The following is a 25,695-nucleotide window of genomic DNA, read 5'->3' as shown; positions in this document are numbered from 1 at the left end:
GTGGCTTCCCCTGCTACTGACAGATTCTGTTGGGGCAGTCCGGGCTGCCCACCATGGGTTCTCATAGACCCATGAGCAGCACTGGGGTCTCTTTCCTGTGCTGGGATGCCCTGCTTGCTAGGTAAAAGTCTCCCTTCTTCTCCAACTCATCTGAAGTAGCACATTGTCTATCAGCTAACCAGATGCTCATGTCCTCATGCAAAGTGCTAAGGGCTTGTTCCCTGCTCGGATTACTTGAACCTGGGTAGGAGATAGCTGCTGGGACATTGCTACCCCTTCCACCGAGGTGTCAGTCGGAGCCTCACTGATGAGATCAGTCACCAGATCTCCCTCAGACTTCTCCCGCAATCCACTGCAAATACTCAGCACAAGGGCCTCCCTATCATGGTAAGGATTCATCATGTTAACATGATACAATTTGTGCTCCTGCCTCCTGCCTATCAGTTCAACCATGTAGTTAACATCATTGACCTTCCTTACTACCTTGTAGCGTCCCTCCCAAGCTGCCTGCAGCTTTTTGTGTCTGACAGGAATGTGAACCATTGCCTACTGTCCCACAGCATACTCTCTAGCTCGAGCATAATTGCCATACCAGACCTTTTTCTGCTGTTGGGCTTCAGCCATGTTCTCCTGGGCCAAGCCCATGAGTTCCACGAGCCTTTTCCTGAGGTTTAGGACATATGCCACAACAGACTCCTTGTGGGAGTCACACTCCCTCACCCATTCATCTTGAATTAAATCTAGAGGTCCCCTCATCCTATGCCCATACGGCAACTCAAAGGGTGAAAAACCTGTAGATTTCTGGGGAACCTCTGTAAGCAAACAACAGATGGGGCAAATATTTGTCCCAGTCCCTCTTAAACTGCCCGTAGCATGGACTTGAGTGTAGAGTTTAACCTCTCAAGAAGACCATTAGTCTGGGGATGGTTGGGGGTGGTCTTTAGGTGCATCACCCCACAGTACTTCCACAAACAAGCCTGCAGGTCTGACATGAAATTGGCACATTTGTCAGTCAGTATTTTTTTTGTGAAATGAAAATTCTGTAACAAAGCATTTGACACCTTTTTCTGCCTCAATGGAGGACAAAGCCACTGCCTCAAGGTATCTTGTAGCATAATCTACTACCACTTGGATATACTTTTTCCCTGTGAAACTTGGGGTACTCAGAGGCCGACAATATCCATAGCTACCCTCTAAGATGGCTCCTCAATCACAGGCAAAGGCATCAAAGGAGCCACCTTGTCTCCTGCCTTGCCTAACATTTGGTACTGCTCACAGGTCCTGCAGTACCCTGTTACATCTCTGGAAATTCCCGGCCAATAGAAGTTCTGCATAATACATCTCTTTGTATGTTTTATGCCCATATGACCTGCAAAGGGAATATCATGGGCTATGGCTAGAAGTGCCAGACAGAAGGCTCTAGTCACTACCAAAAGCTGTATTATCTCACCCTCTAGCCCTCCCTCATGGGTCCACTCTCTATACGGTAACCCTTTGTCCCACTATACAGATTCTGCCTTCCCTTGAGAATCAGGTGCCTCACTAGCTACCTGCCTCAAACAGTGTAATGTTGTGTCTGAGAGCTCAGCCTGTCTCAACTCTCTCTTTGTAACCCTTCTCAGCTCCCCTTCCACAGGAAGTCTGGTTTCCTCTGACAGCAGTGTCTCACTGTCAGCCTGGGTACTACTACTCACCTCTACTTTTGCAGTCACTCTGTCCAAGGGAACATGAGTACCCACAAGCAGCTGTGGCTCATCTTCAGTCTCACTGCTACAGGGTAGCTCCCTCCCTGAAGCAACCACCTCACCAGTCCTGGCTGCAAGTATGCGGTCGGTCTGGGTCTCCCCAAGGCTACCAGATCCACATGCTTGTCTCCAAGCCTGACTGTGTGTAAATGCATGAACACATGGTACTGCCTCATCAAAATCCTTCCTTATCAGGACATCTGCAGGATGGTAGTTTGGTACCCCTGTTGTCTCAAGACAACCTACTATTGGTATTTTGTCATCCTCACTTACTGGCTCTCTCACCTTTTGTTCCCACCTTGCCTCCATGGATATCTATATGCCACATGGCCCCACTGGTTGCATTCAAAACATTTAACCCTAGGTCCTAGATGTGTACCTGGACTAGTGGCTTCCCCTGCTACTGACAGATTCTGTTGGGGCAGTCTGGGCTGCCCACCATGGGTTCTCATAGACCCATGAGCAGCACTGGGGTCTCTTTCCTGTGCTGGGATGCCCTGCTTGCTAGGTAAAAGTCTCCCTTCTTCTCCAACTCATCTGAAGTAGCACATTGTCTATCAGCTAACCAGATGCTCATGTCCTCATGCAAAGTGCTAAGGGCTTGTTCCCTCACCAAAAGGTCTGTCAGCCCTTCAAAGGTGGTAACCTGACATCCACTCACCCACCTATGAAAATAAGTGCTCAGTTCAGCAACATAGTCACACACACTTTCATCTGCCTTGCATCTATGCTCATGGAAATTTCTTCTATAACCAACAGGTATTAGCTTAAAAAATTCTAGGAAACAGTTCTTTACAACATTATAATTTAAAAAGCAATGATCAGATAGTTTAGCTAGAATATTTACAGCTTTACCATGGAGTAAGGGGGTCAGGAACCTTACCCAGAACCCTTGGTCAACATCATACTGTTTACACACCCTCTCAAACATATGCATGAAACTATCAAAATTATCCCCTCTGTAAATTGTAGAAGAAATTTACTGACCTTTTGTGCTTCTGGGGTCCGGTTAGTCCCTTCCCCATTACCTCCATGACTCTGGTGAAGAGTCAGCATCTCCTTTTCATGTTGCCACTGCCTCTCATTATTCTCAGCTTCCAGGCATAGCAGTTTCTCATTTTCCTCACTCTCTAAACGCCTCAGTCTTTCTGCTGCTTCTGTTTCCAAATGCTTGGCCTCCAACTCAAATCTCTTTAGCTCCAGATGGATTTTTAAGTCCTCTGTAGAAAGGTTGAGATGTCCATTCCCCAAGTGTTGCACATCTCCACGGCCATTCTGATCATCTTCCTGGTTGCTATTCTCAGATGCTGCTATAACTAAAGCTGCAATCATGTGTGCTTTAATCAGGTTTCCATGCACCAGTCCTTTAGCATGGCACATCTCAGCTTACTGGCTCCTTGTCAGCTTGCCATACTCCTCTGCTGACATCCTTGCCTGCTCTCCCTGACTAACTAAACTAACAAAAGAAATAAAACAATTCTGATCTGAACACTAAATGTTCACTGCATGGCTCATTTAGAGTACAAAAACACCTTCAGTGATCTCTGTACACAAGATACAGGAATTCACTATCCACACCACTACAAGCCAAAGAATAGGTGATGTGGCTAACTCACCACTATCAAATAATTAATATTTGATGTGGATATCCCACCACTGCCAAACAATTAATATGTGATGCCCATGCACTGGCTCAGTAATCAAGGAGCCTCAATCCTCACCACTAGCACCAGTCAGGGGTGTCCACGTTGGGAGGATAACAAGTACACACACAGTAAAGTACAATTTCCTTTAAGAGCACACAGAGATCGCAGTCAGTCTGAGGCTGGTTTCTCCCTTTCTCTCCAGATCCCCAATGAAACTCCCTAATGGCACAGCTATAGGGTTCAGATCTCAGCCGAGTAGTCAATCCAAAACCTCCAGCACCCTCTCTGTTCAACCAGTGTTTCGTGTCCTTGCCCAAGTAGCTGATACACACAAACTTTGAGATTTGATTTATATGCAAACACACACACTCCTGGGGAACACAGGTTCATTAGCTATGCCTCCTTCTGCCCAGACTGTAAGGTAGCAATCACTGCCACCAACTACTCTTATCAGCTACTATAAAAGGCCCTTTCCAAAGGGTGTCCAATTCTACTTTGCAATGTTATTATTATCCAAAAAGTAAATGTGACGAACAGCAAGGCTATTGGAGTGGCTTATACAGTATCTCCAAATACATGCAAGTACACTAAGAGCTTAAATTATCTATACATAAAACAGCCACAGTTAGAAGGTTTAAATATGTTTAATAATAAATAATAAAAACACAAGACAATACTCATTGATTCAATACAATCACATTAGAGAGTTCAGAAACCACACAAAATACTTTAAAACAACATTGCACTATGGGCAGTGAAGCATAGGTTTACCAAGATAACTGTAAATTTGGTCTGAACATAATACAGTAGTAAAGGGTGAAAACAAATAAGGAATAGGCCTGTCTTCAATGGGATAATAGAAGAATCAAGGAAGGTGCACATGAATGCACACCTTCACCAGTTTTTTTGTGACATGTACCTTTATATGTTTGTAAAAATTTTATACATTGATGTTTTAAAATAAGGGGCATGTAGTATGATTATTTTTGTAGATGTAGAAAATAGCACACTATAAATAGAATGTATCAGCAATTTATTATAAGAAGTACTTTTATATGTGTAATTTTTTATGGCATATGTATGGTAATTGCCATTTTTAGGAGGTTAGAAATAATTACATTTATTGCCTATTTATTGCCTATATAAGACATAAACATAATACAACATGTATTTCATATCCATCTATTTTTAATGGATGAGTTTTAAAATGTATGATTTTTAACAGATTTTTTAATGACAATTGTATAATTGTTTAATGTTCACTTTATGGATATGTATTTAATACCAATATGAACAATGAATATGATTAAGATATAACTAACAAATAACAAAAAATCAACTAATATTATCAGGTTGTATCAGGTATAAAAAATAACCCTGTGGCTTTAAATGTAATGCAATTTTGCAACTGATTGATTATTAATTAAGTAATTAAGGAGGGTAAATAGTATAAAAGAAGTTGCTGGGAATGAATTAAAATGTCTTGATAAAGCCTGGGAGGGCCCGGGTGAAAGCGCTTGACGAGATTTGGATATTTTGTGTTTTTAACGCTTTTTGCTGGTGGAGCTGCATAATAAAATCTTTTTTCTGCACTTTGGTCTGACACCTGGACATCTTACTTCGTTGATTTTACCAGTTGGTGTTGTGTTCTACAAGGAGTTTTGGTTGTTTTTAACATTGTAGGATAGTCTGACATAAGAAAACAGCTAGACCAATCTGGGTATATTCCTATCTATCTTTAAGATAAATACTAAGATCTAGGTCTTACTTACAGAGTAAAGCAGGTGCTGGTGAGTGGTTGTCAGCCTCAGAACAAAATACAAAATGCAATACTTTCTTTCTCAGATAGTCCTTATTTATTTATTTATTTATTTATTTATTTATTTATTTTATTTTACATTTGTTAACTGTGAAAGTCCGACTGGATATAGATCCATTTTCAGCGGAGGCCCAGGGAGAAAAGCTCCACATGTACATAGATACAGAAGACTTTACAATTATAGATTTTTTATACAAGAACATATAGATACATATTCCAGATTTGCTGGAATACATAGAGAAAAACTTTACAATTATTCATTTTTATCCTAGAACACATACATTTTTACTATTACACAGTTGTGCAAGTAGCCATACCGTTTGGTAGTACAATCCATTAGAAATGAGACGTAATCATTCTTGTAAAACAGCTGATGTTTCAGACTCATTATAAAGTCAGTTTCTACATGTAGCCAGGGAATATAGTGATACAAAGTGAATAGCGAGTAGGTTAGTCTGGGTTTGCACAGGGGCATAACCAGTGAATATTTAGGTGTTTTTAAGAGATGTTTTAAATTGGGTTAAGGAGTAGACTGCAGTAAGCTCAGCAAGAAGTAGGTTCTAGGCTTTGCCAGCAGGGTTGGAAAATAATGATGCATCAGCTAAGTTGTTGGATTTAACAGCTTGTACTAGCATTCTGTTAGAAGAGCGGAGTGTTTTTAGGTTACTCTAGGGGTGATTATATTTTTGAGTATGGGCGTGATTTCTGGCTGGTAGAGAACTTTGTAAGCAACTATTAATTGGTTATACTGAAGTAGACGGGGTAATTCTAGCTAGCTTAGGGATCTAAGTTTAAGACAGTGATGTGTTCTATATACTGACCCTGTGGCAAATCTGGCAATATTATTATAGCAGCTGTTGAGTTTATTGAGGTCAGATTTACTTAGGTTTGTATAAATAGGACAGGCATAAAGAAGGGTTGATAGTAAATGTGTACAGGCAATCACAGTCCTAGCAGATGGGGCTAGGACTGGTTTAATCTTATATAAAGAGGCGAGTTTCTTATTGATTGTTTTAATGGCTCGATCAATGTGAGCATCAAACTTAAGATTATTGTCGACTATTACACCTAATAGTTTAGTAGTAGGTTCTGGGGAAATTATGGTGCTATTGTTAGTTGTTATGGTAAATGATGGGAAAGGGATGTTACAAGTGGGGATGAAGAATAACAGCTTTGTTTTATTTGGATTTAATAGTAGACCAATCAGTGAGCCAGTTTTCAACTTTGTTAAAGGTATTTTAGGATAAAGTCTATAAGTCTATCGGAGAGGTAGCAGAACATATTAGGGTAGGGTCATCTGCATATTGAATGCAGGTTGCATTTGGGAAGACTGTACAGAGATCATTAATGAAGATGGAGAATAGGAGGGGTCCTAATATTGACCCCTGAAGGACTCCAAGGGTGATTAGTAATAGGGAGGATAGGTTATCCTTCCACAGTACAACTTGTTATCTGCCACTTAGATAGGAATGAAACCAGCAAATTGCCAGGTTATCTATGGAGAGAGTTCTTAGTGTCCATAGGAGTAGTTGGTGGTTTACCATATCAGACTCCTTGGATAGGTCTAGAAAGAGGGCAGAGGAAAGCTGGTTATTGTTACAGTTTTGATTTATTGTATGAGAGAAGGAAAGGAGGGCTGAGGTTGTACTATTGTGGGGTCTAAATCCATGCTGAGAGGGGGCTAGGAGATTGTTCAAATTGAGGTAGGGTAAGAATTGCTTATGGATACATTTTTCCATAATTTTAGCAAAGGGTGACAGGATATCAATAGGCAAGTAATGTGATAGTTCAGTCAAACTACCCCCCTTTATGGAGAGGAATAACGTGGGAAATTTTCCAGATGGAGGGGATATAAGCTTCTGAGATGGTTCTATTTATTAATATTGAAATGGGATATGCTATTACATCTATGGCTTTTTGAAGATATTCTGCGGGGAGAAGGTCTGCCAATAGGGTGATGGATTTAAGTTTCTTGATTAACGATCTGATAACTGATATATAAATGATAAATAAATAAATAAATTTTCCAGGCTCACAGAACTTAAAATTTCACATTTCTTTGTAATCTACACCTGACAGGAAGCCGCAACAATAAAAGACACTTTACATGTGAAACCTAGTAATTATCTCTGTCCTAGGACAATAGAAGGAATTTCCAGCTGCAGACATCCTGTCTCCGAGTTTGAGATCACACAGTCGTAAAATGCTTTACTTATCAGCTTTCTTCCAGTAGAGTGCACTATGGTTACATAACATAACACAGTTTTCTTACATTTGTGAAACAAACCTGTGGATCATATTAATACTTACAAGGACATAGAATTATTTACAAAATTCTATCTAGCTAGGCTGGCAGCCTTCACATGGCTGTCAAAAATGTTCAAACAACAAATTGTTTTTCCCGACAGGTTTATAGGTAAGTTCTAGGCTTGCTGCCATAGTGCCCTTATAGGCTGTTTTAAGCCTAGCCAATTTCCCTTTTGGTGATTGACTTTTCCTTTCCTGTTTGGTGGTAGATTGAACTTGGCCATCTCATGGTTGATTGTTATATATTATCCCTAGTTAGAATAGCTATTGAACAACATTAAAATCCTTCTTGGCTTAACAGCGGTCAGTAGGAGTCAAATGCATTCATGCTGAAGGATCAGATTGTGAACCGGATGGATTCTGTGTTGGCAGCTTAGCTGCTGGTCTGATTGTCAATTTAGTCTGAGTATGTTGGAGAAGAAAAACTTGTTTAATTTGTCCTTAAGTAGTGAAGAAAGACGTTGGAACTACCATTTGTTTCATTCCATAAGAATATCTTTATTGAAGAGACAGATGAACGCTGTTTTAGGCCAAGTAGGATTTTAATGTTGTTTAATATTTTCATAGTGCCTCCATCGCTTCGCACATTGGCGTTTTGGCCTTGTGCACCCATAAAAATTATAATACTTATTCAGTTTTACAGTTTGTTTTTTAATACTAGTTAGAATAACTGGGGTAGTTTCACAGAAAACTTGAGGGGACCCATACCTGATTAGGAACTGCTTCTTTCCATTAGTTTTACAGGGGGCAGTCCTGGGGTCTTATGCCTAAAGAGCACTCAGAACAGAAGTCAGGCACTTTGAAGTTCTGCCCTAAAAGTCCAATTTTCAGTAACATGGTTGATTAAAGTTCAGAATTGTTTACTGATGTGCCATAATTAAATTTCTAGCTTACTTCCAGTGGTACTATCTGGATACCACAATTAGTCAAACTTCAAAAGATAGCACGGCTGAGATGATTGTCAAGTGTGAAAATTACTTAGAAGTTATAATAACTGCACTCACATTAGTTAGTATGAAAGCTGTATTGCTGGTTTGCCAGATAAGAGCTGTTCAGTGGCAACTCATAGTTCACAACTGCCGTATTTTTGCTAAACAGTACACAAACTGAACGTTATGGACATGTGCTAAGTAACCAGGAAGTGCTATTGTTTTTGTGTGCCTAATCTTTCTTATTTTAAAGTTGTTTTTGTTGAAAAGTGATGCACTTTTCTACTTGAAATATAATGTGCAGATGTGTACACATAAATATGTGTAGCAAATATGTTGTCTGGTTTATTAGAAGGAAGTATGTTCTTAAAAGCTGCAGCCCTGTAACCCCATTCTATCAAAAACACATAGCCTGTAGTCACCATCAGAAGTTGGAATTCTGCCTACAGGGTTCCATTCAGACTATTCTACAATGTATGTGTCATGTTACTTTGTATTGACTATCATAATCATTAAAAAGAGAAGACAGTCTTCTAATGACAAAGTGGTTATACCCAAAAGCCTAAACTGTGTCGTGAATTGAGCACTGAAGACAAAATTAAACAACTGTATAAAATGACTCCCTAATGAAGTGCTGGCACTTGTAATGTTGAGTGCAGACAGACTGAAAAAAATAGAAAAGGGAATAGTCTGGGAAATGACCATCTTGAACTTGGTATACGCAAGTCCATTTTCTTGCCATTCAGTCTCTGTTCTTCTAGCAGGTCCCAACATTTCAAATGATTACCATATAAAATATATGGAACTTGTGCAGTAACTGGCAATTTTTCTAAAAAAAAACATAAAACTGCATGCTTTCAGAGATAAACAGAATCCTTCTTCAGGTTAATTTAAAATATAAATAAATCAGTACTCATCATTCACCTGGGTGCTCATTGGTCAGGGCCATTTGTTCTCCCAGTGGGTATGGCCTGACAAAAATACGGCTGTCTGAGCCACCCATAAGGCACTTCACATTGCTGGGTGGGCATTCACTTGCTGATGCACTTCTGCCACCACCAGCCACCATAACTGATGTCAGAAGACAAGGGCAAACTTCTCCAAACTATATTCAGAAGAGAAAATTTCAACCCACTTCTAAAAAGCAGAGAGAAAGGCCTCCTGTAAAGCCTCCAGGTCATCTGCAACAAAAGGACCATTACCCCCTGCTGAAAGGCTGCCTTGGCACTCACAAGCGACCCAATGCCAGAGGTTTCACCTAGCATAGACTGAGGTAAGTGTAGCCTCGTCTTTTCCTCTACAACTGAAGCTGCAGAAGAATTGCATAATGGGAAGAATGATTACACGCATATGCTAGAAATGCAGTCACAGTTGTACAGTACAGTCACATAGACACCATACACACCCCACTTCCAAAAGAGTTAATCTTGCTTTCTGCAACATACAACCATGTTCAGTGCATGCTGCTCCACCACTGCAAAACAAAATATGACCCCGAAGTACAGATGTAAACAGGTGAGATACCACAACAGTTCTTCTGCAGAAAAAGTGCATACAGTACATATCTGACAGTTTTTTTTCTAACCTCTGCCAACAGCTGCTGAAGACAGGTTGATGCCACCTCAGGTCTCTGTAGAGATGCTGGCACTGCTAGCCTGAATGGCATCTCTCACCATCCTGCTAAGCTCTTGCCAGGCATCCATCCTGAACAAGGGCACATTATATGATCCTAACAGGTGCTCCTGTATGACTCCATGTAGGAAGAATAAATCTTGCTCTCTCTGACACACTATGCTGCAGCTGTGCATTCCATAGCATTTGAAGTAGGCATGACCTCTCCAGGAGCAAAATGTCTGACCCATGAGCAAAACTGCACATGTGTAGATCATATGTTGTGTAATACACTGCTGCACCATGATGCTCCTGCAGCTCCCTAACACAGCAACATGGCACTAAGAATACATTTAGTGCTGCTAAGTGGAGATACAAGTTTGCACATGCCATATGCAGATGAATACTGGTCACATGCCTTTTGGCCACAGTGATGTGCTTGCCTACCTCCAGAATATTTGGGTAGTGAAATGTGCTATGGTGGCAATTCAGAAACAACAGCACTAAATAGTCTTATTAGTATAACTTTCATGATAATTAGCCTTTATTAGTGTGATATAAAGTGGTGACACCACACTGCACAGCCCTGTACCATGCACATGTCTGTACCTCGTCCCATGGAGTTGCAGTCACCTGTCACTGCTTCTCCCCATCTGGTCCTATGACCCTAGCCATCTCATAGGGTTACAGTCACCTGTTACTGTGTCCTTCCAACCACCTGTAAAAGTGATACTGACTGTTCCTTGCCTAACCCCAACCAGTGTGCATATGATGATGCCTGTTGCACAGCATGACCAGTCCATGCATTGCCCTGCATAGACTTATGTGATAATGCATGCATTATTTTGTTCTGTGTTGTCTTCTTTGTGGGTCAAACTGTCCCCTCAACTTAAAGATTGAAGAGCAAAAAGAAAGACAGAAGAAGAAAGAAAAGAAAAATGCTCCTGTCAAAGTTAAAGAGAAAAACTTTCATTCTGCTCCTGCAGCTGTTGCAAGTTGCTAATACTATAACAAGCAGCCTGCTATATTTACTACCACACACTCATTAATCTCACACTAAGTGCTTCAGATGAGAGGGAAATGTAGTGTCAGCATTCATAAATAAATAAATGCTAATACTGCACTCCTGCACCATTGACACTTGCCACTAAAGCACCTTTACAGTTTGTGCTCAGGGCACTGTTTAAAAGAGAAGCTAGTGAAAGAATTTCCAAAGAAGTAAAAGGGAGCAAAACACAGAACAAAGAAAAGTGCATAGTTTGCTGGTAAGGTAACGATATGTTCAAGTTAAAAGACTTTTGCTAAACCATTATAAAACAATTTGAAAGATGGGAAAAAGCTTAAATGTGGCATGAAATGTTAAGAAACAACCAAGGTAGCTTGAGATCTATAGCCTAAAAACTACTGTAGAATTGTCTGTGCTTCATGGTGGATTTAACTACACAAGAGATGAACAAAAAGAACTGGACTAGGAGGCCTAGCATCTGTGCATTTGGTTTTATTGGAGTGGAGGGGAATGATGGTCCACCAATGATTGTTCTGAGGAAGTTCTATATAGAGGAACTAAAGTGCTTAACAAGTGGAATTGGAGTGTGTTTTTGGATAACAGCCATGTTATTTCATTTTTTATTTAACAGTTCATGTATTACAGCAAGTATTTGGTGGTTCATTAGTTTGTGCTTCAACATGTACGTGGTTTCTAGTTTTTGATATATATAGACATGTCCATTAGTCTTTTTTTGTAAAAAAAACATCTTTATTAAATTATCACATATAACATAGGCAATCTTACATTTATATAAATGAAAAACAAACATTAACACAAGTTTAGCTGCAAACATTATACATCACTTATAATCTATCCAGTCATTGTCAACTAAGCATTATTTAGCTCATTCATAGCCTGCCTTCTTTTAAACCTCGTTCATTCTCTGCATATAGTGTTTCCACAGACAGACATGAGGCAGGTGATGCTATGTACCTCCTTGGTCTGGGGACAGTTAGGGTCTATTCTGAAGCAAAAATGCCCTCGGTCATTTAGGTTGAGATCATTGCCCCATGGCACTAGAAGTTGAGATGGGCATGAGATGGTGCATAAAGTACCTAAAGTACCTTCATGGCTGCATGGAGGATGGTCCCTTTTCCAGTTTTCTTCTAATTACTTCTCTTTATCTTTTGATTATTGGACAGATAAACTAATGCAGCACTGACCCCTTTCCAAATTGTTGTTCTTACATTGTAGAAGGAGTTTTAACCATGCAGTTTTCTATGAACTGTAAGACAGAGTTAACTAGTTAATAATGTAAAATGGGTCTTCCATTGTTTACACTGTTTTATCTCTAACTGATAGATGACACTGAATAAATCCTAATATTTCTGAACTTCATTTGGATTCATAGTTTTAATATTTTAATAATCTCTTCTCAATAAAATATATTACAAGACAGGTCACCAAACTTCATATTTCCATTGATGTGTTTTGGTACAGAGTAAGTGATGCAAATGTTATTTATTAGGTAACAGAAGGGTATAATAAAATCAAATCCACATTTTCAAGAGTAGTATGAAGAAAGGAATTTTAGTAGCTTGTTCAACATGAAGGTGGAGAAACTGCAAACCTACCACCTAGACTGCAGTTTTCTGTATTAGATGCTGCAGTACATAGCCTTAAATCTACAAAGTAATGGAGCATTTAAAACTGAATATCTGCTGTTCTGCAGAAAAAGAAAACAGTAAATTGTGCACTTTTTTCATGAAAGGTGATTATTACTTCAAATATTTGGGCATTTTTTCATAAAACCTTGTGCACCATGGAGTATAGCTGGTGTGCAACATACCTGCATACCAAAATGTTTGTGATTCATAATGAATTGTACTGAATGGGGCAAGAACTCATGCATGGTCTTGCCCCATTGTGTACATTTAATATGCCATCCACTTAGCACATATGGAAATCATACCCTGTCAGGATTATACCTGATTCACAAACAGTACACCATCTGCATATCCTGATCCCAATGGAGTAATTTACAGGATTCCATTTGTATCCAAACAAGTGGTGTAGTGCGTGTTAGCACAGCGGTCCCATTCCTTGCTGATATGTTGCTCAACATACACGGTAATATAGCACATTCATGGTAAAGATAAATAATAACTAAGTTGTGCGGTAGTGAGAAGCCTACTGGCAAAGGAGTTCCCTGTGGGGCATACAAACCTGCTAGCACAACCATATTTGTCTTCTCTCAATCGGTGATGCTGCTGAGCCCATGTCATGGGAGCTCACATTGCACCAGAACTCTTCACTGCGATATGATGGGATTGACCCTAGCTCCGCGTTAATGCCTAGTAAGGGAAACATCTCTATGAATCACTCCTTTGGATAACAGCAGTGCACAGTGCAATGGGGAAAGGTATCTTAGTAAGGTATAATGCACCTTTCTAAGTAGCTGTCTATAGCTGTTGTCATGATGATGGTATTGTCAGCTCATTTGTACCAAAAATATGTTTTAGTGCTAGCCTTTGGGAATGCAGTGGTCCCAGAAGCTGTAATTTCACAATTAATTTGCCCTACGTTTTGCTGAGTAAGCTGTTCAGTAGCAGAATAATTGCTACATTCATAGCCTCCCCCAGTACCAACTACTATAATATAATCCACTTCAGAATGGACCTCGTACTGCAGCACTTCAGTCTTTCTACAGCTGGCTGTACTTGTTAAGAGGGGTTGCTACTAGCACCACAAGTTACAGCACTTTGTTGATATTGGTTAGATCTTCTTATCTGTAGACATCTGTTCTGACTGCTTATATCAGCCATAATTCCGACACAACTAGTGTAGCAATAAAATAGACTTGACTGTCATCACGCATTCATCAAGTTGTGTCTTTAGGTGATAATTTAATTTATAAATTCTACCCAAAATGCAGTACAATAATACCTTAAAACAGTATTCACATGGATTTACTTTGTGACATTATCCAAAAAGAGCTGCTCATGTGTATTACCATACATAAAAATGTTCTACATTTAATAATTTAAATGTGACAGTACTTTTTCATAACTTAGACTACTTGAAAGGGATTGTTAGATCCTTTGGCAGCAGAGCTAATTTTCCCCTTTAAAGAGACTCATTGCTTGTTACTGGATCTTTGACATGAGTATCAAGAGATGTCAAGAGTCAAGGTTTACACCTAGTAATCATGGACAATGTAGAACAGTCTAACAATTTGTTTAGAACAAATTATATATTTTACATTAGTGTAAAATGGACTGTATTTATCTCCACATAACTCAAATGTCATGAAAGTGAGAGAGTCAGGAGTGGACATGGATTTAGCAATTGATGATGAGAAGGTAAAAGAAAAAGGTCTGTTGAAATGGGCCTCTAGGACACTAGCAGGGGTGGAGGAGTGAAGAGTGTACCTGTGATCCCAAATGGATTTGCAGTTCACACTACAGCATGTAAGGAGTTGTAAGGAGGTAACAGTGAGGTCTGCAGTCCTTTATATGTTATTGATGTAAAAGTGCGGTGTATTGTTCCTCCTATGCATTTACTTTCATATTAGCATTTTCTTATCTGTTGAACAATTTTGTTTTGATTAATAATTTAAAAAGTGAAGTTAAAAGCCCCAAAATGCATTGTTATCAGCAACTGAAGAACTTTCAGTAATGTTGACCTCTACATTGCATCAATTTTTATAGGCATATTAATGAAATAAATTTGCTTAACATTAAAATAATGTATTGCAATGGATAAGACTGCATATTACTAAACAGTTATTTTAATTTTAAATGTAGGTATCATATCAACTTTTCTTCATGTCCATCCATTTGGCGCAAACTTAGAATACCTCTGGTCTTATGTGCAACAGCTGGACACTAAGGTAAAATAATCTGAATCAAAGTTCAAATGTTTTAGTGCACGCGTAATTTTTGTGAAGCAAAAACATAACTTTTTTAGTTAAAATATCAGCAGTGTACCTTACTTCATTTATTTTCCCCGAGTATAACATAAGTATTCCATTTTATTTCTTGCCTTTATAATGAATTGTATGTTTATATTTTAATGTTACATTCTGTATCCTCTTACTTGGAGTTTTTCTCCCGTGCCTGTGCTGAAAAGGGGTTTTTGCTACCCAAACAGACTATCCTGGTAAACAAAAGGAAATAAATGAATGAATAAATAAATAAATTAGATCAAGGGAAAGAGTTGTTGCAAGGTATGTTGTCTGAAACTGAAGCTGTCTTTTCTGATGGAAGATTATGTTATTTATTTATTTATTTATTTGTTTCTTTCTTTCTTTCTTTGTATCGGTTAGTTTGGTTGGGCAGATGAACTTTTTCAGTGGAGACCCGAGGAGAAAAGCTCTGAAAGGTTTATACATGATAAAAATATCAGCAATATATTAAGTATAATGGTAATAATATATAAAATAACAATAATCACATACAGTTTCATCATATACATATTCACAGTAACAGCAGTGATATGCAGTATAACAGTAATCACTAAATAGTGTCATCCTAAACATATTAACAGAACAATTTCAGACAGATGTGTGGCATCAGGTAAGTTCAGGAATAATATGCAACAACATATCAGAACCAGAGAATCTTTAGTATAGCCCATTTTAAGTAACAATTGCAGGATAAGAGAAGGAATGGAACAGATTAATAGGAAAAGAGGCGTTAGTAGTAGCAGAGAGGAGAGATACATTAAGTTAGATTAACTTCAGAAAAATATATTAAATGCATTATATATGCTGCTTTAGAATATATTACCAAACACTATGTGTTTTATCAGTAAAAGAATAAATGCAATACTTCAAAAGGCATCATACTGAACAGGGTTGTCGCAGTTTCATATACCCAGAAAGAAACTTGATATTTTGAGAGTCAGGCCATACAGTCATGCAATGTAGACATCTCTTTTATCCTAAATGTGATGATATGGGCTAGTGCCAGCATAGCCAGCTGGGGTTCTGTAAAGAATGATATGTCCTTTGAATATCAAACTGATTTATACAAGATGCTTGTGTTACAAACGTATTCGAACTGTATGGCATTTGAATATCAAAGTGATTTGCACAAATGCTTATGTTACGAATGTATTACAACTGTATGGCATTTCAATATCAAACTGATTTGTACAGATGTCTGTGTTACAAATGTATTAGAACGGTATGGCATTTGAAAATCAAAATGTGTTTGTAAAGTTGCTAGTGTTAAAAAATGTATCAGCAGTGGGTCCTACTGGACAGAGAAGGAGTAAACATCTGAGATTGCTTGTGTGTGTGTGTGTGTGTGTGTGTGTGTGTGTGTGTGTGTGTGTGTGTGTGTGTCTGTGTGTGCGTGTGTGCGTGTGTGTGTGTGTGTGTGTGTGTGTGTGTGTGTGTGTGTGTGTGTGTGTGTCTGTGTTTTATCAAAGGACAATGGAAGAGAAGCAGTTAATCTCAATCCATTTAGTTTTGGAAAATCCTTGAAATTAAATTAGTTGTTAAGCTATCAACACAGCACCCCACTCTGCTGAATAGAACTGGAGTCAGTAGGTCTGGGAGAGGCCATTGTTTAATAGCTTCTGTAAAGAATGTGAGTGTTACATGTCTCCAGGGCACTGCCATAGACATTTAGATGTGTATTGTAGCTGTCTATGCTAAATTCCTGTCTCAACTTCAAAGGGGGATACTGTGAGAACCTAGAGTCAGGTGACCAGATGAGGTAATTCTGCCAGCCATCTTGGAAATTATATTTTAGATATTACAGTGGAAAATCTCTCAGTATTGAGTATTCTGTCTTGGGCCTGACAACAAGAAGGACCATTCACCACATCATCTGCCTTGCTCTATTAATTAAGTAGGGAATATTAATTCTCCTAGATTAAATCAGGAAAATACAGTGAAGCTTAGTTTAGATATTGTTTTTCATTATTTGTCTGAGTTTGTCCATCAGTGTTATTTTCAGTATTATCTGTGATTCGAACTCTGTGGTTTATTGTAAATATATATTCAGTATTTTCATGTTCTTTTATTATTTCACATTAAATATATTTAAAACTTTTATTGTGGCTGGTCCTTTTACAAAGTATTTGTAGAACAGAGTGTGTGTGCTGTATCTTAAAGAAGTATTTCAAGGAATGAATGTGCATATAAATGGCAAGCATGTGCTAGCTTCAGTGTCATTTTGAGAGTACAGCCAGAGAGTGAGCATGTATCAGTGTAATGGCTAGTTTGTATATAAGTTTACCTAATTTAAAGTTATTAAAGTTATTAAACCTCAATCTTGATGTATTTGTACATAATAAAGCTGCTAGAACAGAGCCCACAAAGTCTCGTCTATGACATCCTAATTAGACGAGTGACATGGTGTCAGAACCGGGATTCCAGAGACTGCTTTCCAGATCTATGAGGTGGAGTTTTAACAGTGAAGGTAAACCAAGAGAAACAAGCATGAAAAAGAGCCAGAAAAGAACCAAAGATAATGAAAACTTGCACAGTTTATTTTATAAAAAAGATAAAAAGAAGCATCACAAGGGCACAACATTAAACAAGAGAGAGGCACAAAAGGTTTGTTGATTAAACACAATGTTTATGATTAAGAGATTTGATAAAATGAGCATCAGAAAAGTACATAAGGGGTCTGGAATTACCTCAGAATTGCAAAATGGGCATGTTTAAGTGAAACAAGCATGCTTAAAGCAAACCAGGCATGTTTAAAGTGACCACAAGAAAAGTATAATGGGCATGAAAAGAGATTAAACAAGCAAAACAAATATAATAAGGGCAAAAAGAGCACATTAAGCATAAATAAAGCAAGGCAACTGCATGTATTTTGGCAAAGTGCTGTGTTTTGGTATAACTACTTCGTATTCTATTCAGGGCATAACTAGAGTTATTAGAAGTATCTCTAAGTGTGTAAAAGTGCTTACAGTGTGTGATTATTACTGTGCATGTATTCCTAAGAGTTTATTTGTGTGCAAAGTGTAGCTATTTTGAGAAGTACATTCGAAGTGCAGCCATTTCGAAAAGTTTCTTGTGCTGGGTGTGTCTATTCACAAAGTGCCGCCATTACAGTGTTTCTTGCACTGTAAAGCATTATCTAGCAAAGTACTGCCATTTGGAGAAGTTTCAGTGTGCCGTGTACTGTTTATACGCAAAGTGCGGTTACTTCGAAATGTTTGTTACTCTGAGCTTCTTCTGCCCAGTTCATTCGCACAGTGCAGTTATTTTGAAATATTTCTTACACTGATAAGAGGTGATTTCTTGCAATACAGTAATTTCAAGAGTATTACAGCCCCCAAGAGACTCATTGCATAAAGTTCAGTTATGCAGAGGCTTGTTGTGCTATAGGGCATAGTTACAAATACTGGCATAAATTTCTGGCATATGTATATATGTGTGTGTCCATGCATATTTGCAAAACACTTCACTGGTATGTGTTAATATGGCAGACAGATTTCAAAAGCCTTCATCACTTGTATTTGATCAGAATATTGCAGAGAACTGGAGAATATTTGAGCAAGAGTAGGATATTTTTATACAAGCAGCTTATTCTGACAAAGATGCATGCTCCAGGGCATCCATTTTGCTAAACCTAGCTAGGTCAGAGGCCATTGAAAGAGAGTCTTCATTTGTGTATGCACCAGCAGTATATGAGGAAGAAGGTGAAAATTGCCATATTGTTGTACAGGCTGAATCAAGGGAAGACCTCAAGTGTTTGAAGCGCAAATTCAATGAAATGTGTAAACCCCAGACAAATATTACATTAGAGAGGCATTTGTTTTACACAAGAGATCAGAAACCAGGGGAAACTTTTGCAGCTTATATTACTGACCTGAGTAAGAAAGCTAAAATGTGTCAGTTTGGTGACTTAAAAGATGAGTTGATAAAGTACGGGCTTGTATGTGGTATTAATAGCACTGCTGTGAGAAAGATTTTGTTCCATGACAGTGATTTAACACTAAGCAAGTTATTGAGATTTGTCAAATCCATGAAGTTACCGAAAGGCACACAAGTATGCTTGCAAGTGATAAGAGCATGGTTTTGGCAGGATCCAGAGTACATGTAGACAGCATGCAACATGTGGCAAACAGAAGCAGGCCTAAGCACATGGCAACCACAGCCCCTGTGGGTTCCCTGGGGAAACCACGTAGTATTCCAGCAAGTTCTAAGACTAGTTCAGTTAAAGGAGCATGCTCAGTGCAGTACAAGTGTAACTCAGCAAAACCCAAATATAGCTTTATAGTTAACTGTCGCAGTTGCGGTACCAATCATGAGTCTAAAAGAGAGAAATGCTTGGCATTTGGTCAACAATGCCACAAGTGTAAAAAATGGAATAATTTTCAAAAGTTGTGCAAATCAAGTAAACCTCACACATTTATAAGTAAGGGTCACTCAAAAAAGCAAGTTGATCATATAGAGAGCTGCAGTTCTACTTTCTATGCAGATGGTGTATCAGTCATTGGTGAAAAGGTTGATGCAGTGAATTTGTTGGCTAGAACAAAGTATTTTGTACTGTCCAGATCAATGATAAATCCACTGAGCTCAAAGTAGACACTGGTTCAAAGTGTAATGTTATGTCAGCAAACACATTTGCAACTAGTTGCTTGTGGAGTTGAAGAAATTCAAACCGAAGGCTCAGTAGTGCTTTCATGTTTTTGGCTAGCAGCTGTTACAGATTGTTATTCTATGTAGTCCGAAGACCTGTGCAGTCATTAATGAGTCTTAGAGACAGTTTAAGAATGAATATGCATTCTTTTACCAAAGAAGTTCATCATATAAGCACATATCCTAGTTCCAATTTTTCTGAAGCCATTTTTCAGAGTATGCTGATGTTTTCAATGACAAGCTGGACAAACTTCTAGATGTGTATTCTGTGACCAGAGGTCAGTCCAGTGGTCTGACCAACAAGAAAAGTTCCGATAGCTATGCTGGATAACGTTAAAGCTCAGTTGGATAAAATGGTGCAGCAAGGTGAAATTTGTCCAGTTATAGAATTAACTGAATGGGTGTCGTCCATGGTAGCAGCCCACAAGAAAGGCTCAGATGAAATCAGAATATGTATTGACCCAAGTGATTTGAACAAAGCATTAAAGAGACCACATCATCTATTTCTGTCTTGGATGCAAAAAGTTCATTTTGGCAAGTGATGCTTGATCACAAATCCTCATTACTGACTACTTTCAATACCCCGTTAGGCAGAAACAGATTCTTAAGGATGACATTTGGAATAAAGTCTCCAAATGAAGTCTTTCAGCATGCAATGGAGCAAATTTTTTCAGGTTATTCTTGTGGCATAATAGCAGATAATTTATTGGTTGGAGGCAATGGTGAAGCAGAGCATGACAGAAACCTTAAGAGAGTTCTAAAAAGAGCACATGAAATTAACTTAAAGCTCAATCCTCTAAAGTGCAAATTCAGACTTCCAGAAGTTACATATGTAGGTCATTTATTTACGAGCACTGGCTTGTGACCAGACCCATTCAAGCCAGCAGCTGTTCTTGAGATGCCAGCACCTGATAATGTTCAAGCTCTACTGCGATTTCTAGGCATGGTCAACTATTTAGACAAGTTTATACCAGACTTCAATGAGTTGACAGCACCTTTGAGGCAGCTGATGCACAAAAATGTTACATGGTCTTGTTTGGAACAGCACCAGAGAGCATTTCAAGACCTTAAGCAGAAAATTGCCACCCCGCCTATATTAAGATAGTATGATGTCAATAATCCAGTAACTCTTTCCTGTGATGCTTCAAAATTTGGCCTTGGCGCAGTTATTCTTCAAGAAGGCAGTAGCCTATGCATCTAGAACTCTTAGCCAAACTGAAGTGCAATATGCTCAGATTGAGAAAGAACTTTTGGCAATTATATTTGCATATTCAAAGTTTCATGATTATATCTATGGTCGAGCTATACTCAGATTGAAACTGATCACCAACCTCTAGTTACTATTCTAAAGAAGCCTATGCATTCAACTCCAGTGAGATTACAAAGAATGATGCTCAAATTGCAAATGTATAACTTCATAATGGTCTATATAAAAGGCAAACTTCTTTATTTGGCTGATGCCTTATCAAGAGTGCCCAGAAATATAGCAGAACAGCTTGACACAGAGAATTTTGAATTTGACGTAATGGAAGTACATAATTTTTCTTCCACAAGACTTGATGAGCTGAGAGATCATACAAAGACTGATCCAATTTTGTGAAAACTCAACCACTACATTAATGTTGGATGGCTGTCAAAGCAATCTAGTGTACCACCTGAAGTACAAACTTATTTTCCTTACAGAGGCGAGATGTTGATGGAAGATGGCATTATTTTCAAAGGTCCTAGAATTGTTGTTTCTGCTTCCTTAAAACATGAATATACCCAGATTTTGCATTGTGGTTACCCAGGTTCTGTATCTACCAAAAGAAGGGTGAGAGAACTAGTATTTTGGCATTCTCTAGTAAAACACATTGACAACGTACTTTCTTCTTGTTCAGTATGCAATAGTACTAAACTGCATTTGCAAAGAGAACCACTTCAGCTAAGTCAAGTACCTGAACTATCTTGGTCAGCAGTAGCCACTGATATACTGAGTGGAACAATCAGCATTACTTAGTACTGGTAGACTCTTATTCAAACTGGTTTGAGATCGATTTACTACCTAACCTAACGTCCACTGCTGTTATTACTAAGTTGAAACGTCATTTCTCAGTCCATTGTAGTCCACACAAAGTTGTTTCTGACAATGGTACTTAATTTACTAGTCAGAAATTTGCAAGAGAATGGGACTTTGTACATGTCCAGAATATCCACAGTCAAATGGACTAGCTAAATGTGCAGTGCATAGTGCAAAGCAATTACCTGAAAAGTCAAAGCATGACAATACCGATGTCTTTTTGAATTTACTCAATCTCAGAAAAATACCCACTGACAATATACTTGGCTTGCCTGCTCAGAGACCTCTATCCAGAAAAAACAGAAAAACATTGCCTATTAGTTTCAGTTTGTTGAGACCTAAAGCTAAGAAGAACAGAACCCCTAGAGCCCAATTATTCAGGAAGCATTCTTTCCAGACCAGCAATGATAAATTGAGCTGATTTCTTCGTCCATTGAAAGAAGGAGAGAACGAGTCTACAAACGGTGAAAGGTTTCGACTGGATTGGTCAAGTAACAGGTATATGTACCGAGCCGAGATCCTACTTCATCGAATCTAAGAGTGTGAAGTACAGGAGAAATCGCAGACATCTTCTTCCTGTACCAGAATCAATATTGCAGCATTTTTCTTGTGATACAGACTCTAGATCTCAGAGTGATCCAATGTGGTAATAATATTGTCTAGCAACTGTCACTGTGCAGTCTATCTGCTATATACCCTGTCTTCAGATAACTATACATCTGTAAATAATAGCCAAAAAAACATTGTTTTTTTTAGGTGGTATAAAGCAACTGAAATTACAGTCAGTCTTAAAAGTAGAAAGGTCTGCCCTATATTAAACAAAGAAGTAATACACTTTTTCATTCAGTGATATATCTTTTTAGTACCTATCTAAAAAATAAAAATGTAATGACTAGAACATTTCAGCTTTTTATAAGAAAATGTCTAATACATACAAAATGTGCTTCCACTGTGCTGTTTGCATGTATTTTACAATATTGCAAGAAGTTAATTCTTCATTATGCATTCGTAATCGATACTCATTCTCAGTATTCTGGTCCATACCTCTCAACTGTACAGATTTTTGCAGAATGTCCAGGTTTTTGGCTCATATTTTTGGTCCATTTTTCATAAAATTGTGGTTTTCAGGCAAATTAGTGGCAAATCATTAAAGACTGAAGTTAGAAAATAAGGACAGGCATTTGAGTTTCAGACCTCATACCCTTCAGAAAATACATGCTAATGCAAACCCTGTTATTCTATCAACTTTGTAAATTTGTAAGAGCAATATTTAAAACTTGTCTCTATTTTTGGGCCTTTGTCCCACTTTTATTCATGGATTTGTTCAGATTTTTTTGCTTTAAGAGGTTGAGAGGTATGATTCTGGTACATTCATACTCTGGTATATCTGGAAACATTCCAAAATATACCTAACCAGCAAATAAATTAAAATAGTAATGCACATGTTTCCAGGAAAAAGACAAAGGGAGAAAGTTTCACTGTAAGTGTAGTCCACTCTTAGGTCTCCCTTTTTTCTTCTTTATGAATGATAAGTATCCCATGTTGCTCTTAAAAAAGGCAGCATGAGACAGCAATATACTATTACATAACACATCTGTAGTATGTGATTACTACTGACGTCCTTCAGTTTGTACATATCAGGGTAGAAGTACACATCAGGAAGAAACCATGAGTTCAACAATTGGGCATATAATGAAGTTTATTCTTGTCACTATTCCCATACTTGGTATGAAAGACATTGATGTAGTTTCCAAGTGTAATGATTTAGCATGAAGCTATAACAGCAGTGGATAGAAGTATAAACCATAAAGAAGGAAAACAAAATTCAGTGTCACTAAACGAGTTTATGTGAATAAAAGCAGTAAAGCACTGCTACTTGCCCACTATATCCACATCTCACTTTGCTAAATTTGCAGACCAGTACTGATACCTTACCCAAGAAGGTTTTCAGTGCAACATTTAGATATAAAACACACCATAGTAAAATGTCATTACTCCAGAAGTATACTCTAAATGTAATCTGACATCCATTAAGAAAATCACTTCACATAAGACATGTTCATAGCAGTAGTCAGTAAAATTAATTGTAGGCTCCACGGGTTTACAAATCTATTCTTTTTTTCTAAAAATTCAAGAACACCCTTGTTGAACAATTCTCATTACTTCTTAATAAGCTCATAGAGACAAAATGCATACTTGAACTGTGACAATAGGCAGTACTGGTTTCCAATACATAAAGCAGGATTCCTATTAAAGCATGATAATTGTAAGCCAATCAGCTTAACATGCATTCTATGCAAAATCTTGGAGAGGAAGCTTTGGAAACTAGTTCAGAAAAAACAGAAGTTGATTATTTCTCCATGATCATTTCCAGTACAGAGTCATCAATAGTAGATCATGAGTTCTGAATATTGTAAGAAATAACAAATGACATAGATGAGAGACTAGCTTTACTGTTGGAATAGCTAGACCTGGCCAAAGCATTTCACACAATTCCTCATTCTTGATTCTGTAATGTTTATGTTATTCTGACAGTAAATTCCTAGATAAAAGAGAGAGCACACAAGGCTAGATTGTTAAAGCAATGGTCTTTTGTGTAATCCAGCAAAAGTGGCCAGTGATGTTCCATGAAGCTCTTTGCTGGATTATTTTTTTCCTCCAAATCAAAGTAAGAAGGCAAATTTAGGTAACAAAATATACATGTCTGTAACACACTGTAACACACTGATATATATCTACAGTAGCTGTACTGATAACCTGCATTCAGTATCAAAAATGTAGCATCCACAGATTTGGAAAGAAAGAAAGAAAGAACATTTGATTACAAAGCAGAAGGGCAAAATATTTAAACTCAATAACATAATAGGTAGGTTAGGTACCAGGTATTTAGAAAGTGAAATTTGGTTGCACTGTTATATTTTGTGTAGAACAGTTTATGGGGTTGTATATTTTATATTTATGTGTATGTCTAGTGCATTAGCAAATTGCATTGATCCACTCAGTTCCTAAACAAAATGTCGCATTATGTATCTTCCAAACCAATCACCTGGTGTAGATGGAAAAAAATGTTGGGATTCATGCCAAGAAAAATTCAAAACCCACCCTTTTCTAAGGCAGTGTAAGGACCAGGCTTATTTGAAAACCTCTGCTTAGAGTTAGTACATCTGGGAAGGTAAATGCACATATGACCAGTTACATTGTTGAAGATTATGATTAATAATGGAAATGGAAGGAAAAATATATACTACAGCATTTACCATGCCTGTTGAATACACTTCAATAGGCAGTAAAACAATGTTTCACAATTATTATCATTACATGTTTTGTTTCACAATTATTAACATTACAAGTTTCCTTAATGACAAAAAGGCAAATAGACAGCAGCTATGCAGAATGTCACTCAAACTTCCTGAAGGCTTCCAGACACAGACTTCATTTGCAAACCTCTGATCTGTCAAGGTTTGGCAGCATATTCAATGATTAGAAGGTATGAACTGTAAGACTGCAATAGTCAAGCACACTATTAATGTATGTATATATGTATATATGGGTCTATCTGACTTTACCAAAATTTCACTTACCCAAAATTCAGAAGACTGAGATGACAACACTGAAACTCCACAACACTAAATGTTTACATTACTGGAAGTCAGATCAATGAAACACCAGGTGCACATATCACACAGCACAGAGCTTCTGAATGGAGATCTTGGTACAGTGAGGATTGGGAAATTTTCCATTTTCCTCACTATATTGCGATCCTGGAATTGGTATATATAATATGCAGGGGGTGCGGGGGGTGCAGGTGGGCTTGCCCCCCTGCAGAGTCATAAAAAAGGGTAGATTTTTATTTTGTTTTGCTGCAGTTGGTTTTCATTGATATGACTTTTGTAATGTAAATGTTCGGTGTTGTGGAAATTTGGTGTTATAGTTTCAATCTTCTGAATTTGAGGTAAGTGAAATTTCGGTAAAGTCAAATA

At 38.0% G+C, this 25,695-nt stretch overlaps 1 protein-coding gene across 1 annotated transcript in view; it reads left to right on the top strand.

Annotated features, from left to right (window-relative positions):
* The window catches only part of ENOX1 (ecto-NOX disulfide-thiol exchanger 1), a 2,044,058-nt gene that overhangs the window by 1,919,328 nt on the left and 99,035 nt on the right, over positions 1-25,695 (top strand). Inside the window, exon 14 of the mRNA XM_044071707.1 lies at positions 14,852-14,937. Within this exon, the coding sequence (XP_043927642.1) occupies positions 14,852-14,937 (86 nt within the window). The remainder of the gene's footprint in view (positions 1-14,851; positions 14,938-25,695) is intronic.

The sequence above is a fragment of the Protopterus annectens genome, chromosome 5.part0 (genome assembly GCF_019279795.1).
Source record: "Protopterus annectens isolate FY-2018-M chromosome 5.part0, PAN1.0, whole genome shotgun sequence".
Classification (NCBI taxonomy): domain Eukaryota; kingdom Metazoa; phylum Chordata; order Ceratodontiformes; family Protopteridae; genus Protopterus; species Protopterus annectens.
The sequence above is the reverse complement of the archived record's forward strand: the minus strand, read 5'-3'. Positions and strand labels throughout refer to the sequence as shown.